This window comes from Chiloscyllium plagiosum, unplaced genomic scaffold, assembly GCF_037043375.1.
Source record: "Chiloscyllium plagiosum isolate Xiang-an unplaced genomic scaffold, Cpla_swu_hap1 HiC_scaffold_36, whole genome shotgun sequence".
Lineage (NCBI taxonomy): Eukaryota > Metazoa > Chordata > Chondrichthyes > Orectolobiformes > Hemiscylliidae > Chiloscyllium > Chiloscyllium plagiosum.
Genome location: NW_028270174.1, coordinates 2,162,993 through 2,182,367, shown reverse-complemented (window position 1 = coordinate 2,182,367; position 19,375 = coordinate 2,162,993). Strand labels below are relative to the sequence as shown.

The 19,375-nt window shown below is 41.9% G+C and overlaps 1 protein-coding gene across 1 annotated transcript in view; it reads right to left on the bottom strand.

Moving 5' to 3' along the window:
• The window catches only part of LOC122539547 (NACHT, LRR and PYD domains-containing protein 3-like), a 32,101-nt gene extending 14,392 nt beyond the window's left edge, over positions 1 to 17,709 (bottom strand). The window contains exons 1-4 of the mRNA XM_043674517.2: positions 17,606 to 17,709; positions 7,399 to 7,667; positions 3,703 to 5,395; positions 198 to 284 (exon numbers count right to left, since the gene is read on the bottom strand). Coding sequence (XP_043530452.2) covers positions 198 to 284; positions 3,703 to 5,395; positions 7,399 to 7,667; positions 17,606 to 17,676 — 2,120 coding nt within the window. The 5' untranslated portion in view covers positions 17,677 to 17,709. The remainder of the gene's footprint in view (positions 1 to 197; positions 285 to 3,702; positions 5,396 to 7,398; positions 7,668 to 17,605) is intronic.
• Between the last annotated feature and the right edge of the window lie 1,666 nt (positions 17,710 to 19,375).

Here is a 19,375-nt window from a genome sequence, read left to right as displayed (position 1 = left end):
GGATTTGAAAATTGACAATCAGACTGTTTTGCTGACTTATAAACTCACCTTCCTTGGTCATCAAATCCTGGGTGGGACTCAACACAGGAGTTTCTAGCTCAGAAGCAGGAACATTACCCACTAACTTACAGACCTCTCAATATAAACATATCAGAGACTATTTCTGGTGTGTTCAGTAAAGAATTTAGTTGCATTACCCCAGCAGCTTCAGTTTGTAGTCTGGAGACTTCAGCAGCTCACACAGAAATTTAATTGCTTCAAAATCCAATTTATTTTCTCCACACCTACAATGTTGAAAATAGAAGTGAAATTTTTTTGAAGTCTAACTGTCTCGTTTTGGTTTTACATTCTGAAGCCCTCAATCTAGCTACATTAGTGAAAGCCCTACATCCATAAATATCATTTTTATCACCTTTTAGTCATTATGAAACTTTCGACACAGGTCAGTATGTCTGCAAGGAGCCATCGTCAACAAAGGACTGGAAATTATTTATGTGAAACTTGAGGGTAACCACAATGCAAGAAAAATAACATATGAGACAGGAACAGTAGCAGGCCATTCAGCCGCAAGCCTGCCCTGCCATTCAAGATAATGGCTGATTTGCCCCAGTCTTCAAATCCTTTTTCATGCCAGCTCAGCATAGCCATCAACTCCTTGATATTTCAACAATCTACCCACCTCTACAATTCACTAGTCTCCACAATTGTCAGCCATTCACTAATTCCTCCGCATCTCAGTTTTGAATAAGAGTCACCTTATTCTGTACATGTGTCACTAGTTCAAGATTTCCTCACTAGTGGAAACATCTTCTCAACATCTACCCTGTCAAGCTTCTCAGAATCTTGTAAGATCACTCACATTCACCTAAACTCTAAATTAATAAAGGCCTAACCTGTTTAGCTATTCTTGATAAGTCAACCCTTTCATCCCGGAAATCAATCTCGTGAACCTCTTTTGAACAGCCTCTAATGCCAATATATCCTTTTTTTAATTTTTGGGACCAACACTATGCACAGTACTCCAGACGCAGCCTCATCAATACCCTGTACAATTCGAACAAAACTTCCCTATTTTAAGCTCCAACTTGCTAGCAATAAAAGGCCAAAATTCCATTTGCTTTCTTAATTATTTGCTGCACCTACATGCTGATGTTTATGTTTCATGCACAAGGACACCCAGTTCCCTCTCTACTACACTTTTTAGGAATCTCTCTCCATTTAAGTAATAGTCTTCCTTTTGATTCTTCATACCACAGCGTATGACCATACACTTCATTTTGTATTGTCAGCAAATATGGATGCATTACACTACCCCTCTCCTCCAAGTCATTGATATAGATAATAAATAATTGCAACCTTAGGACTAATTGTTGTGATAGGACTTCATAAGTTACATCTTTGCAATCTGAAAAAGACCCATTAATCTAGATACTATGTCTTTTGTGTTAAACCATTCTTCAATTGATGGTCATATATTATCACTAATACCGTCTGCTCCTCCCTTATGCAATAGCCTTTTATGTGGCACATTATCAAATGCCCTGTGAAAATTCAAATGCACAACATTTTATGGTTCCCCTTTATTAAAACTACTTGTTATATCGACAAAGAATTCAAGCAAGTTTGTCAAACATTATTTCCGTTTCGCAAAATTATGTTGACTCTGTTTGATTGCATTAAGCTTTTGTAAATATCCTGCTTAAGAATAAACAAATGTTCGACCAACCTCGGTCTACAGCTTCCTGCTTTCTGTCTTCCTCCTGTCTTGAACATGAGTATCACATTAGCAGTTTTCTGATCTGCTGAAACCCTCCCAGAATCCAGTGTGATCTAACCAATGCTTCTTATCTCTGCTGCTACGTCCTTTAAAACCCTTGGATACAGGTCATCTGGTCCTGGCAACTTGTCTGCCTTTAGTCCCATTAGTTTGTTTCTCATACTGGAAACTGTTCCAAGATCTTTCCTCTCTTTAGCACTTCGCTTATAGTAGTAAATATTAATATAAATATAATATTAAAACATCCAAAAATATTGGTTTAAATTATATGCCTCTTCCTTATCCTTGGTTACAATACCCCAGTTGCACTCTGCTGAAAATGTGTTGCTGGAAAAGTGCAGCAGGTCAGGCAGCATCCAAGGAACAGGAGAATCGACATTTCAGTGCACTCTCCAAGGTTTACTATAGCTACTTTTTTTATATATATCTGTGGAAGCTCTTGCTGTATGTTTTTATATTTCATGCCAATTAGCTTTTATAATCAATTGTCTCCCTCATTGTTAGCTTTTAAGTCATCTGGTGTTGGTTCCTAAAAAAGTCCCAATCTTCTAGTCTATGATTAGTTTTCAGTACTTTGTATGTGTTAGTTTTTGATTGAGTACTCTCCTTGATCACCTTTGTTAAATACAGGTGGTTCATCTATCTCATCGTTTCTAGAAGAAATGTTTGTTGAGCATAATGAAATATCTGCTGAGATGTCTGCGACTATTCATCCACTGACTTTCCCCTTTGGGAAAAACCGCTTTAGACAACTCTTTCTTCATAGAGCTGGTACAGCCATTGAACCCACATTGTTAAATTTATTCAGTAAAACACTCGTATTGTTAAGTCATCTGAGCTAAAGTTGATGGGTAGCATTACTATTAACATGCAGGAACTAACTCTTACAATTGCACATCTCTGAAGGAGCCTTGCAGCCCAATTTACCTACTCCTTCTCTGAAGCCCTACAATTATTTTCCCTTTCAATCATTTATATTATTCCACTTAGAAAGTTACGTTTGAATTTGTTTCCACTGTCTATTCAAGTAGTGCATTCCAGGTCACAGCTTCTCAGCTGTGTAAAATTACCTTCAGTCACTGGACTCCGTAATTTATTTTTTCTTTATTATTTCATGGGATTTAGGTGTCACTATAACCTATCAATGCAGAGGAAGTGCTGCAACATCAGAGGGTCAGTACTGAGAGAATGCCACACTTGTTGGAGTAAGGAAATAAAATGTCATGGGAAATTATAGTGAATAAAACCAGCGAGGAATGGAAAAAAACGAGGAAGTGCAATATAAAACCAGGGGAAATGGGTGAAAGAAATAAAAAGTATTTGTTAGTTCTAGCAATAGCAGGGCCACCATAAGAGAGACTAGGAACTTTGAACATTGGTAAGATAAGTCCAAATAGGGTAGGCTGTATTAAAAGGCAGCAAGTCAGGCAGCATCCAAGGCGCAGGAAAATCAACGTTTCAGGTAAAAGCCCTTCATCAGGAATGAGGCAGGGAGCTTTCCACCCCAGAGGCTTTCTGCCTCATTCCCGATGAGGGGCTTTTGCCCGAAATGTCAATTTTCCTGCTTCTCGGATGCTGCCTGACCTGGTGTGCTTTTCCAGCATCACTCTAATCTTAACTCTGATCTCCCACATCTGCAATCCTCACTTTCACCCTGTATTAAAAGGCAGTGCAATACTGTCGCTTTCATGGAACCATCCAAAGCAAGTTTCCACTGGGTGGATTTTAAAGTCTGCCATGGTAAGTTGTGAACTTTGATACAAGCTAATTTGCATAAGAATTAGACTTTTCTTCAAACCCCAGTGGTTCTAATCTCCTTGAACCAACTACATGAGTGAATTTCCCTGCCCACCAGGGTAACTAGTGAGGATAAATAAACATGGCCTTGTCCAGGTCACTTAGCAAAGATATGAGAAAGTCCTTACCATAGTCTCTCACATTGGTGTAAAAATGGTTGTAGACGTTTTAGCGCTGTAGTGTTTATATTGGTTGCTGTGAGATCTAACTCTTCTAGATCTCCAATCCTCATGTCTAGAAAATATTTCAGCACACTGATGTCGACTGGACAAAGTGCATTATCCCCAATGTGGATGCGGAGATTTTTAGGTTTTATTTTTTCCACTAACAAGTCATTTTGTTGTTCGAATAGACAGTGAAGAAGGTTCAGAATGCTTGATCCATTTTCACAATGCTCTGTGATCTCTTCTATCAGCCAGCAAGAGTAGGACTCAGATTTTGTCATTTTATCCAATTTCATGTGCTTGGAGAGTAAGGCCTGGTTCCTCTCAGATAACAGACCAGATAAGAATCGTTGAAATATATCCAAGAAACCTGTAGCCATCTTGTATTTGTTCACTGTGTCCACATTCATCAAGTCTGGGAAAGGCTCGGGTTCCAGCATGTAATGCAAGGCTGCAAAAAACTCCTGGATGGTCAAGTGTGTGAAAGAAAAGACAGTCTCTACACAGTCTGGTTCCTGGATACAGGTCTTATCCAGAAAACTATCAACAAAGGTATTTAGTTCAACATGATGAGCTGCCAAATCATGTTGGTAGAACAGAGTGTCATGCTGCAGCAATTTGCTGTATGCCAGTCTGCCCAGATTTCGGAGAGTTTGAGTGAGATCACCTCCTTCAGAGCGTTGACCTCGAGAGTGGTGCTGCAGTAGCACACTGAGGTAGCGGCTATAAATGTCCGTCATTGTTTTTGGCTGTTTATGATTCTCCCTTTCTTTCTCTTTCAAAACACTGCAGACAATATAACAAAAGGCAGGTACAAAACACAATGTAAAGAGGAATTCATTTTCTTTCACAAACTGAAACATTCGACTACCAACTTCTTCATCTTGGTAATATTTCAGGAAGTAGTATCTGATTTCCTTTTCAGAAAACCCAGTGATGATTACAAAACGGTCAATGGTTTCCACTGGGATGTAACTAATGGCTGTGGGCCGGCTGGTCAGCAGGACCGAGACTCCAGTGAGAAGCTCCCCTCGGAGCAGGCTGTAGATGATGTCCACCAAATTCCCTTCCTCGTCAGGGTCAGTGATGTAGCAATCCCCATCTAAATAGCCACAAAACTTAAATTCATCAAATCCATCCAGAATTATCAGCAGCTTCTCTGGAACTTCAAAAATAGAATCCAGCACTTTCAACAAATGACCATTCTTCTTCAAAACCAGATTCCTGAGACTCATCGGTTTATTAATCAAATTAAGATCCCTAAACGTGAATTGTAGGAGAACTTCAAAGTTACCAAAGCAGTGATTATTTGCCCAGTCAAAAACAATCTTCTGCAAAAGGACAGTTTTCCCTATTCCTGCCACTCCAGAGACTAGTGTTCTCTTGGGAGTTTGTTTATCACTGATTTGCATAAATAACTGGCTTGGCTTGATCTCCATTTCCTGGCTACTCCTCTCCTGTAAGTGAATTCGATGCTGCCCAAAAGACAGTAACTCATGCCTTTTGAATTCAAGGTTGTGATGCCCTTTTACAAGCAGCAAGTTGGTGAACTGTTCTGAAAGATGAATTTTCTCTCCAGGTCTCGTGTTATAATACATCATCACCTCATTCCTCCGACTAAGAACTTGTTTGTGTTTCTTTATTACAGTCGAGTGTTCTGCAGAGACACAAAACTACATTTCAAATATTAAACGTATAAAATGTTTAAGAGCAACCTCAGAGAGTTGAAGAATCTGTTGATGGGTTTGAAATGGCTTAGTGGTATTATTCCTGCACCAGTAATCCAGAAGCTCAGTTTATGTTCTGAGGAACTGGGTTCATATTTCACTGTTCAATAAAAGAATCTGGAATTAAGGGTCTTTGGATGAGATGAAACCATAACCGATTGACTGGTTTACTAATGTTCTTCACGGAAGGAAATCTGCTATCCTCACCTGGTCTGGCCTACATGTGACTCAGAACACACAGCAAGATGGTTGACTCTTATCTGCCTTCTGGGCAATTAGGGATGGAAAATAAATGCTGGCCGAGCCAGTGATGCCCAAATTCCATGAATGAATTTTTTAAAAGAGTAGTGAGAGTAAACATTGCCATGGACTCTTTGGCTGAATAGCCTGTTCCTGTACAGGAGATTCACTGAAATAATCACAGTAGAATCAAGTTTCAGTGATGAGTTTAGCCAATCAGTATAAATGAAACCCAAGGGCTGGTCATTCTGTCTGTAGTCTGGTGCCCAGTATTTCTTTCTTTAAACAACTGTGTACTCAATCACAAACTCTTCTCTCTCCAGTTTTCATCTTCAAATCAGTCTATTACAGAGCAGCATTGATATCCCAGGTACTGAGCTGAGACTGACCCACAATCTTAACAGCTGATTACATACCTCTCCAAACTTACACAAACCTCAACTTAATAATCAATATTCTCAATCATTTTCCTGTGGCCCATATTTATTCCTCAACCATTATCACTCAAAGTGATGATCCAGTGGCTGCTCAAAGATACTTAACTGGCTTTAAAGCATTTGGGGATTGTCCTGAAGCCATGAAAGATAGCAGCAAATCCCAAGTCTCTCACTTATATTTTACAATAAGCAGTGAGCATTAAATGGGGACTAGTTTAATACCTGTTCTAACGATTGGTTGCATAGACTACCCAACAAAACTGTTGACAATTTTCATGTTTAATTCTCTGATCCACATTCATCTGGGAGTGCTATCTTCAACAAATTATTCCTTACACTCTTGACAGTACTATTCACAGTAAATGCAGAAAAAAAACTGTTTATTTGAAGGTGTGTTCACACTGTGACTCATTATTATCAAGGAATTTGGACAAACACAGATGCATAAAGCTGTATAAAAATCAAAAGAACTGCAGATAATGTAAATCAGAAACAAAAGCAGAAGTTGCTTGAAAAGCTCAGCAGGTCTGGCAGCATCTGTGAAGAGAAATCAAAGTTAACGGTTCAGGTCCGATGACCCTTTCTCAGATCAGTTGAGGAAGGGTCACTGAAATGTTAACTTTGATTTCTCTTCACAGATGCTGCCAGACCTGCTGAGCTTTACCAGCAACTTCTGCTTTTGTTGCATAATACTGAAGATACACAGTAAGTACAACTGATCAGTCAAGGGCCAGCATGATAATGTTTTACTCCACAGTGAAGTGACACCAATTTACACACGTTTAGTACCTCAGTACAGGTAAAACTGCTTCACAATCACACTAAACTGGAAAATGAAGGCAGACAAAACTGGAACAAAATGGTCCAAATTGAGCTAACATCAGCTTCCTTGTACTTTCCAAACCCATGACTTCTACCATCCAGAAGGACAAGGGCAACAAATACAAGGGAACACCACCCCCTGCAAGTTCCCCTCCAAGACACTCACCATCCTGCCTTGGAAATATGTCTCCATTCTTTCAGTGTTGCTGAGTCAAAATCCCAGACCTCACTTCTGAACAGCATTGTGAATGTCCCCATGTCTCAAGGAATGCAGCAGTTCGGAAAGACACCTCATCACTTTCTCAGAGGCAATTAACGACAGTTAATAATCGCCAACTTAGCCAGCAATGCCCCATATCTTACACTCAAATAACAAAACATTTCCATCAAACTTACTTATAAAAGGTCATTATGTTAATCTTGGATTTATTTACCTTTGGACACAGGTTCTTTTTCAGACATATCTTTGCTTTTGTTAATGAGTGAACAGAATTGATGAGCCACCATTTCCCCAAGACAGTCAACAATATCCAGCAAAGTTCGAACTTTCTTCCTGGGACCAGGAATATACTTCACATCTTCATAATCATCCTTTGAAATTAATTGAATTTGCAAAGCATGATCCAGAATCCAGTCAATTCTGTCTCCAAGTTCATCGATGAGCTTCACTCGGTTCCTCTGGAGCAGCTGAAGATAGGAGATTCTGCAAACACAGCAAATACAGCCACTGAATAGCGAAGAATTTTATTCCTGAATTTCCACAATGTGAACTGAGTGTAAAACATTATTCAACACCAATACCATTAGCTAGTGCTTTAAAGAAATGATTTTCATTCAATTGTACCTCATCATATCTCAAAATTCCAAACATAATTCACAGCAACCATGTTAAAAAAGCATTAGTGACACAGAAAAGAATGTGATGGAGGTCTAGTACGGTCAGTTTGAGGATTGATGAAGAAAAATGAAGTGCAATAACTCAGGACTATTTGAGTCACGATAATTCTTACTAGCATGTAATATAATGGATTATCAGAACTAGAGCCCCTCAAGCCTTTTCAGTAAGAACATGGTGGATTTAATCTATTAAAAGGGAAACTGTTATAGTTTATCCAAGCAAGAGCCATGGTACGAGACAATCTTCTGCTCTTCAGGTGTAAGGACAATCTCTGAGGCCCAACCCTGATGATATCAGAGTACTGCCAATCTGCATGATATTCCTGGAGGTGGTCAATTAAGAGGTAACCTTTCTGCTTGCCATCCATTAAATGAGGGCAGGCAATTTGCAAATGGAAGGTTCAGTCAGAGGGCCCAAAGTGTTGAGTAGCTATAGGTTCCACTGGGAGAGATGGAACTGCTGAAGCATTTAGGAGAAGTGAGGCCACCTCAGGAGAAAATGGCTCAATGTGGAGATGTTATCTAAAGCTGTCTAACAATTGAATAATGAAGATTGCCCACAGCTATCTGGCCCTCAATATAACAGGAGGTGAGGTGATGAGGATGGGGATCCTTCCAGAGGATTTCTTGTGGCTAGAGCTCTGGCAGATTCCTGTGTTTGTCTAGAGGGGTCCACAATATACACCCCAGAGGACGTTGTGGAATGTTGTGTTCTGCTGTGCAGTAAACCTGATGCTGCAAAATGTAACATTTATGTAAGGAAAAAGTGCAAGGAAGATCAAACCTCCTCAATAACAAGGACCATTGGAGCTTGAGGAAGCCCTATCCAAATGAGGCATTGAAGGATACCAGGGCCATGAAAAGAGAAGAAAGGGATGCCATACACTCTGTGATCCATATAAGATTCACATGACAGTGATGCTTCTACATGACCTTTACTCACCAGACCTCTATCACCTTGCTATGGTGTAATCCAACACTGCTATCCTCCTTCACTGAGTTAATCATTGACCTGCATCCTCTATCACCTAGAACAGAATGGGATGAGATCTTAGTCACACACACTCGCCGGAATGTGCTGTCACTAAGCACATCTTAGGGTTATGTGGACATCCATATAAGAGCCTTGCCCAGTTATTCTGATCGAGCACCATGTTCAAGTGCTTTTGGTGCAACTGCACCCATCTCATACATACCCACTGAAAGTAAACAGGGCTAATCTCCTCTACAATGTAAAGTTGGAGAGCAACTGTGACCATGTCCCATAGAATGATCGTCAAATTACAGTTCACATGAACATACAGTAAAGAACCCACAAAAGCACAACACATCTCTTTCACCAATAATGTCTGTGTCACTTGCTCCCTGCACCTAGCAACCATCACATTGTGAGAAACATGGGACAGGCCCAAAATTATTAATTATATTGTGTTTCTTTGAACAAGCGAGACAGAAGTGTAAAAATCGCCTGTATCACCTTGTTCATACTTTTTTCAATTTTCCTTCACAACACCATATCTAGGCGCAGCTCTGATGTTGCAAGCTGATGGTAGCTGTATGTAATCCTCCTCCAGTTAGATATTTGGACCCACTTCCTGTCCTTGTGAGGTAGTAGGGGCATGTGGAAGGAGATATGGGGCTGCTGCTTCTCTCTTTCACCTAGCTTTTTAAAAAACATTTATTCAGGAGATTTGGGCTTTGCTAGATGGGCAGCATTTATTGTCCATCCATAACTGTCCTTGAGAATGTGATAGGGAGCTGCCTTCCCGAATTGCTGCAGTCCACCGGGTGGGTGTAACTGAGCCCAGAGCTAGTTCCAAAGACACAGGTCTGATGCATGAGGATCAGATGCTCAACCTGGTACTCCCTGACAGTCATAGTCATCTCCATGTAAGTAGCCATGTGCTCAAATGTCTGACACATAGCAGAACTAATGGTGTGTGTGGACCCCTCCATACCCCACATCACTCGTGACATCTCCACCAAAACACTCCCAGTTTCTGCTACATTTCCAACTGCGGCTGTGACCACTGTCCCATCAGCATGGGCCTTAGCAAGGGCCTAGTCCCTGGCAATCTTCACAATCATTTGGAGCTTGCTGCCATATTCTCCTTCAGCTGCTGGGACAGTTCTGTGGGATGCTGACCAGATTGTGCTCAGAGTCTACGCATAACTCTGGTGCAGTCCCAGTGGCTTTAACTGCACTTGTGGAGGTGAATATTCCGGCAAGTGATAGTGCATCCTGTGGGGTGGTAACTGCCCAAGTGATAGTGCATCCTGTGTGGTGGTAACTGCCCAAGTGATAGTGCATCCTGTGTGGTGGTAACTGCCCAAGTGATAGTGCATCCTGTGGGGTGGTAACTGCCCAAGTGATAGTGCATCCTGTGTGGTGGTAACTGCCCAAGTGATAGTGCATCCTGTGTGGTGGTAACTGCCCAAGTGATAGTGCATCCTGTGTGGTGGTAACTGCCCAAGTGATAGTGCATCCTGTGTGGTGGTAACTGCCCAAGTGATAGTTCATCCTGTGGGGTGGTAACTGCCCAGGTGATAGTGCATCCTGTGGGGTGGTAACTGCCCAAGTGATAGTTCATCCTGTGGGGTGGTAACTGCCCAGGTGATAGTGCATCCTGTGTGGTGGTAACTGCCCAAGTGATAGTGCATCCTGTGTGGTGGTAACTGCCCAAGTGATAGTGCATCCTGTGTGGTGGTAACTGCCTTGCCTCACAGCTGGAACCTTACGACTTTGGCCTGGTCCTTCGATGTGATGATCTGTCTCGAAGAACAAAGAGAATCGCAGTCAAAATCATTACAGCTTGAGCCCTTCACACGTCATCACATATATTTTCAGGTCCAGTTCTCACCAACAAGATGGCCCTGCTCTCTGTTTGATCATCATGTTTTCTCCCAGACTTGCTTGCACCAATTGTGGGCTTGTTAATAGTGAAACATGTGCTATCAGGTTAAGCATACTGCCTCCCCGGGGTGAAAAAGTTCACAAAACTGCTTTGTTCAAAAACCAACATGCAATTAAATTTCTGACCTGGCCTCAAAAACAAATAATAAGGTGCTGCTCACAGTGCAAATATAACAATCTCTCCCTCAACGTCAGTAAAACTAAAGTGCTGATTATTAACTTCAGGAAGCAAAGAGGAGGGCATGCCCCTACCCACATCAACGGGATTGAGGTGGATAGGGTCGAGAGCGTCAAGTTCCAAGGAGGGACCACCACAAACAATGTGTCCTGGACCACCCACGTTGATATGATAGTCAAGAATGTAGAACAACTCCTCTTCCTCAGGAGGCTAAGGAAATTCGGCATGCCCATAAGGACTCTCAGCAACCTTTACAGATGCACCATAGAAAGCATTTTATCTGGGATGCATCACGGCTCGGTATGGCAACTGGTCTGCCCAGGACCGTAAGAAACTACAGAAAGTTGTAAACACAATCCAAACTACCACGCAAGCCAAGCTATCATCCACTGACTTCATCTGCAATTCCAATTGCTGCATCAGAGACCCCTCCCACCCTGGTTATAACCTCCTCTAACCTCTTCCATCAGACAGAAGATACAAGTAATCCAAGATGGAGGAGGGGAAAAATTTCTGGCTGTAACAGGCTGCTCCTTTTTTGAGGTATTTTAGGTGTTGGGGGTAATTTCCTTGAATTCCAGGAGCAGCAATTACTGTTTTATATGCTGTTGCATTGTTTTGGAACTTTGGGAAAAAAAAGTCAAAACAACAGCACTTTTAAAAGGGAGAGGAACAGACAAAGGCAGCCCATGGTGAGGTCAGTGCAGGAGTTAGAAAGAGAGAAAGAAACCCGCACTGCTAACTGACAGAGCAGTGAACCTGCGCAGTTACTGCCTTTACTGTTTGAATTCATGTATCACTAGACATCGGAGAGCATCTGGGAAAATTAACAAACAGTGAAATTCACAACTGATCTTGGAGGAACCTGCTTGGGAGAGGTCACAGCACAGAAACAGGTAAGTGATTAGTTTTAAGTATGGCCTACAGAAATCTGCAGTAGTGACTAGAGTCGATTCTTTCTCAATTATGTGTTTTATTAAGACATGTCTCTTGATTAAACTTAATAATATAAGTCATAAGCATTAAGATAGTGTTTTATCTTAGCCTGCTTGGCACACTTTCCTCATTCCTAAAAAAGGGCTCATGCCCGAAACGTCGATTCTCCTGCTCCTTGGATGCTGCCTGACCTGCTGTGCTTTTCCAGCAACACATTTTCAGCTCTGATCTCCAGCATCTGCAGTCCTCACTTTCTCCTGGAATAGTGTTTTGTAGAGGGATAAGACAGTGCTGTTTTCTGGGTTTGTAGATTGATAGAATCAAAAGTGGCCTTTTGTAGAGTGATATGCTCGTCGTGTCTGATGTGGGAGTTTAGGGAGAGTTTACGTGCCACTGACAACTTTATCTACAATTAATGCCATTGGTTGCGAATCCTAACAGATCAAATGGATCAGTTGGAGAGACAGTTAGAGGCAATGAGGAATTTACAAGAGCAAGGGGATGTGATGGATGGCAGTTATAGGAAGGGAGAAAAGCCGCAGATACAGTCACATAGATGGGTTAGCTCCAGGAAAGGTAAGAGAGGTAGGCAGGTAGGCAGGTGTGGCTATCCCCATTTCAAACAAGTATGCTGTTTTGGAAAATGTAGGGGGTGATGGACTCTCAGGGGAATGTAGCAAGAACAGCCAGGTTTCTGGTACAGAGACTGGCTCTAAAGCAATGAGGGGTACATTGGGTTCTAAAAGATCAATTGTGTTAGGGGACTCTCAAGTCCGAGGCACAGACAGACGTTTCTGTGGCCAGCAACGAAAAATCAGGATGGTGTGTTGCCTCCCTGGTGCCAGGATCAAGGATGTCTCAGAGAGGGTGCAGCAGGAGATTATTGTCCACATTGGAACCAATGACATAGGAAGGGAAAAGGTTGAGATTCTGAAGGGAGAATAAAGAGAGTTAGGCAGGAATTTAAAAAGGAGATCCTCAGGAGTAGTAATATCTGAATTACTCCCAGTACTACGAGCTAGTGAGGGCAGGAATAGGAGGATAGAGCAGATGAATGCATGGGCTGAGGAGCTGGTGTATGGGAAAAGGGTTCACATTTTTGGATCATTAGAATCTCTTCTGGGGTAGAAGCGACCTGTACAAGAAGGACGGATTGCACCTAAATTGGAAGGGGAACTAATATACTGGCAGGGAGATTTGCTACACCTGCTCGGGAAGATTTAACCTAGTAAGGTGGGGGGAGTGTGACCCAGGGAGATAGTAAGGAAAGAGATCAATCTGAGACGGGTATGGTTGAGAAAAGAAGTGAGTCAAACAGTCAGGGCAGGCAGGGACAAAGCAGAGAACAAAGTCGGACTGATAAATTAAACTGCATTTATTTCAATGCAAGAGGCCTCACAGGGAAGGCAGATGAACTCAGGGCATGATTAGAAACGTGGGAGTGGGATATCAAAGCAATTATAGAAACGTGGTTCAGGGATGGATGTGTCTGACAGCTTAATGTTCCAGGTTACAAATGCTACAGGAAGGACAGAAAGGGAGGCAAGAGAGGAGGGGGAGTGGCATTTTTGATAAGGGATAGCATTACAGCTATACTGGGGGAGGATATTCCCGGAAATACATCTGGGGAAGTTATTTGGGTGGAACTGAGAAATAAGAAAGGGATGATCACCTTATTGGGATTGTATTATCGACCCCCTAATAGTCAGAGGGAAATCGAGAAACAAATTTGTAAGGAGCTCTCAGTTATCTGGAAGAATAATAGGGTGGTTATGGTAGACGATTTTAACTTTCTAAACATAGATTGGAACTGCCATAGTGTTAAGTGTGTACAAGAAAATTTTATGATTCAGTTTGTGGATTTACCTACTAAAGAAGGTGCAAAACTTAACCTACTCTTGGGAAACAAGACAGGGAAGGTGACTGAGGTGTCAGTGGGGGAGCACTTTGGGGCCAGCGACCATAATTCTATTAGTTTTAAAATAGTGTTGGAAAAGGATAGACCAGATCTAAAAGTTGAAGTTCTAAATTGGAGAAAGGCCAATTTTGACGGTATTAGGCAAGAACTTTCAAAAGCTGATTGGAGGCAGATGTTCGCAGGTAAAGGGATGGCTGGAAGATGGGAAGCCTTCAGAAATGAGATAACGAGAATCCAGAGAAAGTATATTCCTGTCAGGGTGAAAGGGAAGGCTGGTATGTATAGGGAATGCTGGATGACTAAAGAAATTGAAGGTTTGGTTAAGAAAAAGAAGGAAGCATATGTCAGGTACAGACAGGATAGATCGAGTGAATCCTTAGAAGAGTATAAAGAAAGTAGGAGTATACTTAAGAGGGAAATCAGGAGGGCAAAATGGGGACATGAGATAGCTTTGGCAAATAGAATTAAGGAGAATCCAAAGGGTTTTTACAAATATATTAAGGACAAAAAGGTAACTAGGGAGAGAATAGGTCCCCTCAAGGATCAGCAAACCTGCCTTTGTGTGGAGCCACAGGAGATGGGGGAGATACTAAACGAGTATTTTGCATCAGTTTTTACTGTGGCAAAGGACATGGAAGATATAGAATGTAGGGAAATAGATGGTGACACCTTGAAACATGTCCATATTACAGAGGAGGAAGTACTGGATGTCTTGAAACACATAAAAGTGGATAATCCCCAGGACCTGATCAGGTGTACCCGAGAACTCTGTGGGAAGCTAGGGAAGTGATTGCTGGGCCCCTTGCTGATATATTTGTATCATCGATAGTCACAGGTGAGGTGCCAGAAGACTGGAGGTTGGCAAACGTGATGCCGCTATTTAGGAAAGGAGGTAAGGACAAGCCAGGGAACTATAGACCAGTGAGTCTGATGTCAGTGTTGGGCAAGTTATTGGAGGGAATCCTGAGGGACAGGATGTACATGTATTTGGAAAGGCAAGGATTTTATAAGAATAGTCAGCAATGGCTTTGTGTGTGGGAAATCATGTCTCACAAACTTGATTGAGTTTGTTGAAGAAGTAATAAAGAGGATTGATGAGGGCAGAGCATAGATGTGATTTATGTGGACTTCAGTAAGGCACTCGACAAGGTTCCCCAAGGGAGACTGGTTAGCAAGGTTAGATCTCATGGAATACAGGGAGAACTAGCCATTTGGATACAGAACTAGCTCAAAGGTAGACAGAGGGTGGTGGTGGAGGGTTGTTTTTCAGACTGGAGGCCTGTGACCAGTGGAGTGCCACAAGGATTGGTGCTGGGTCCACTACTTTTCATCATTAATATAAATGATTTAGATGTGAGTACAAGAGGTATAGTTAGTAAGTTTTCAGATGACACCAATATTGGAGGTGTACTGGACAGTTAAGAAGGTTACCTCAGATTACAATGGGATCTTGATCAGATGAGCCAATGGGCTGAGGAGTAGCAGATGGCGTTTAATTTAGAAAAATGCAAGGTGCTGCATTTTGGGAAAGCAAATCTTAGCAGGACTTATACACTTAATGGTATAGTCCTAGGGAGTGTTGCTGAACAAAGAGACCTTGGAGTGCAGGTTTATAGCTCCTTGAAAGTGGAGTCACAGGGAGATAGGATAGTGAAGAAGGCATTTGGTATGCTTTCCTTTATTGGTCAGAGTATTGAGTACAGGAGTTGAGGTGTCATGTTGAGGTTGTACAGGACATTGGTTAGGCTACTTTTGGAATATTGTGTGCAATTCTAGTCTCCTTCCTATCAGAAGGATGTTGTGAAACTTGAAAGGGTTCAGAAAAGATTTCCAAGGATGTTGCCAGGGTTGGAGGATTTGAGCTGTAGGGAGAGGTTGAATAGGCTGGGGCTGTTTTCCCTGGAGCGTCAGAGGCTGAGGGGTGACCTTATAGAGGTTTATAAAATCATGAGGGGCATTGATACGATAAATATACAAATTTTTTTCCCTGGGGTGGGGAAGTCCAGAACTAGAGGGCACAGGTTTAGGGTGAAAGGGGAAAGATATAAAAGTGACCTAAGGGGCAACTTTTTCACGCAGAGGGTATTGAATGAGCTGCCAGAGGAAATGGTGGAGGCTAGTAGAATTGCAACATTTAAAAGGCATCTGGATGGGTATATGAGTAGGAAGGGTTTGGAGGGATATGGTCTGGGTGCTGGCAGGTGGGACTAGATTGGGTTGGGATATTTGGTTGGCATGGATGAATTGGACCAAAGGGTCTGTTTCTGCACATCTCTGTGACACTATGACATATACCAACAGGCTCAAGCACAGCTTTTTCTCTGCTGTTATTAGACTGCGGAATGGATATCTCAAATGTCAAATCTATTCATGGTTTTTGTGCACCTTCTCTGCAGCTGTAACTGTATTCCTCACTCTGTTCATTCACCCTGTGATATTTGTATGTTATGATCTGCCTGTATTGCATGCAAAACAAACTTTTCACTGTAGTTAGATACACATGAAGATAATAAATCAAATCAAAAGGTCACCTTTCTGCTCATAGCTCCAACCAAAAGTGTTTTTATTTAAAAAGTAAAATCACTGAGGGTTCTAACAACATGAACATCCCAAAAATTGCACCTGTTAGTTCAGAAATTACCACTTCATAAAACCTTTGTAAATCCACTCTAATTTCAAGTATCTAGATTAGAGTGGTGCTGGAAAAGCACAGCAGGTCAGGCAGCATCCGAGGAGCAGGAAAATCGACGTTTCGGACAAAGGCCCTTCATCAGGAATAGAGGCAGGGTGCCTGCAGGGTGGAAAGATCTAATTTCAAGTCGTCAAGTGACAGAAAACAACAAAAGGTTCTTGTAAAAACCAAAAGAACTGCTGACACTGTAAATCAGAAATAAAAACAGCAGGTACTGGAAAAGCTCAGCAGGTCTGGCAGCATCTGTGCAGAGAAACCAGAGTTAACGGTTCAGGTCGGGTGGCCCTTCCTTAGAAAAGTTTTGTGTCTGCTTTCACAAAACTGAGCACCATAAACTCTTCCAGTTCCAAGGTTATCAGCTGGTCCAGCAATTTCAGCTGGAAACTTCATTCCCCACTCATGTGATTCAATAATAAACACTGAACAACATTAGAAATCTGAAATAAAAACAAAAAATTCTGGAAATCCTGAATAAGTAATTTAGACTGGCTCCGTTAATTCTGTTTCTCTCTGCACAGATGTTGTCCGGCCAGTAGAGTTTTTCCAGTCTTTCGATTTTTATTTCAGATTTCCAGCATCTGCAGAACTTCACTTTTACAGTTGGAGAGTCGTTATTGTTGCAGTATTAAGGTAGGCGCCCGTGACAGTCAATTGTCACACAGCAAGATCCCATAAACAGCAAAATGACCGATGGTTATAGGATTGGATTTCAAACATGTGAATGCTTTAGAGAGCAAAGAACTAGCAAAACAATGACATGAATTAGTCCAGATATTGTCGGGAGACAAAACTCATGTCTATCTCAGAAACATTACAAAATGACAGACCTGGAGAATGGGATTTTCTCTAACACTGTGGAAGCTACAAGTTCGTCACAAACTAATTAATAATAAAAATATATTTAAAAATAATATAAATATCTCGTTTACAACTTTTTAAACACTGCTGGATTCAAAAGAATTTACTTTTTTGTCTCCTCAGACTAATAATTAATTAATTAATTTTGTGTTTACAAAAACAGCTTCTGAACCGTTCAGCCAGTCCGAAACTCCCAGCTCCTTCGAGCATGTCATTCAGTCCCAGCATGGAGCCCCTGTCGCACTCACCTCTCCTCCCCTGGGAAGCCAGCAGCTGCCAGTCCCTCTCCTCCAAGCCGCTCTGTTCCGGGACCGTCCATGCCCGGATTCTCAGAGATACCCGGTATACCCTCACTGCGTCCAGTGCCACCCTCGACAGTCAAACTCCCCAGCGCTACCAGTTCCCCTCCTGCCTGCAGATTGCAGAGTTTTTACAGAGAGTCATTCACGCTCTGGGTCCCGGGATACTCCAAGTCTTGCAGATACGCAAACCAATACTTCCTTTCTTGGTGTCTCAGTTCAGGAATCTAGTCCAGTTTGTTCGCTTCCTGTTCCTTGTGCTGTGTCAGCTCCGTCAATTTTACAAAACTGAGTCCAAGCTCCACACTGGCAACCAGAAGGCACATTTCAAACAGTCCCATTACTAGCGAGGGAGTACTGCACTGTCAGAGGGTCAGTGCTGAAGGAGTGCCACACTGTCAGAGCATCAATACTGAGGGCGTGCCAAACTGTTGGAGAATCAATACTGTGGGACGCTCAGTTCTGTGACAGTGCTGCTCTGTGGGACGGTCAGTACTGAAGCAACCCACATCCATCTGCCTGTATGTTAAAATCTAAATCCCAAAGTCTAAAATATGAAGTAGATTTTTTGTCACACTATGATATTTCTAACTTCACCCATTTCTGATAAGTCTACTGGCCTGAAACATTCACTCTATTTCTCTCTCCACAGATTTGTAAACCATTCTTCAGTGTGTCAGTGATTTTGTTTGTTCGTTCACACGATTTGGGCATCATTGACTTGACCATCACTAATTGCCCATCCCTAATTGCCTAGAGGACAGACAGGTTCACATGTACTGCAAACAAGGTTGACAGATTTTCTTCTCTGAAGCACACTAGTGAGCCAAGCAGGCTTTTATGATAATCAACAGTGGGTTCATGGTCACCATTAAAATTAGCGTTTCATTCCAGATTTTTATTGAATAGAGATTTCACCATCTGCTCTGAGATTCAAACTCATGTCCCCAAGAAGTTTAGCCTGGGGTTTGAAATTACTAGTGACACCAACAAGATGTGATACCATAACTTGTCAAGCAATGAATATATTCTCCTTGTCTTTGGGAGGATGATATCTGAAATTTGAAAATATTCTTACACGATGACTCAGGTGTCAGCACTTCTGCCCCACAGCACCAGGGACCCAGATTTGATTCCATGCTCGGACAACTGTGTAGAGTTTATGTTCTCCAAGTTTTTTGAGCAAAAAGTGCAAGAATCCAAACCTACTGTTAAAGTTCACTTGAGAATGTAACTTTAAAAACAGTTCAGGGATTTACATTTGAAGAACTGAAACCAATATGGTCATTCTAGGTTAAAAAATCACACAACACGAGGTTATAGTCCAACAGGTTTATTTGGAAGCACTAGCTTTCAGAGTGTCGCTCCTTCATCAGGTGGTTGTGGAGTATAAGATCATAAGACACAGAATTTAATCGCAAAAGTTTACAGTGTGATGTAACTGAAATTATATATTGAAAAAGACCTGGATTGTTTGTTAAGTCTCTCACCTTTTAGAATGACCATGTTGGTTTCAGTTCTTTCATATGTAAATCACAAACATTTTTAAAAGTTACATTCTCAAGTGAACTTTAACAACCACCAAACCTCAAACAGAGGTTTGGTGGGTGGCACGGTGGCACGGTGGCACTGTTGCCTCACAGCGCCAGAGACTCGGGTTCAATTCCCGCCTCAGGCGACTGACTGTGTGGAGTTTGCACGTTCTCCCCGTGTCTGCGT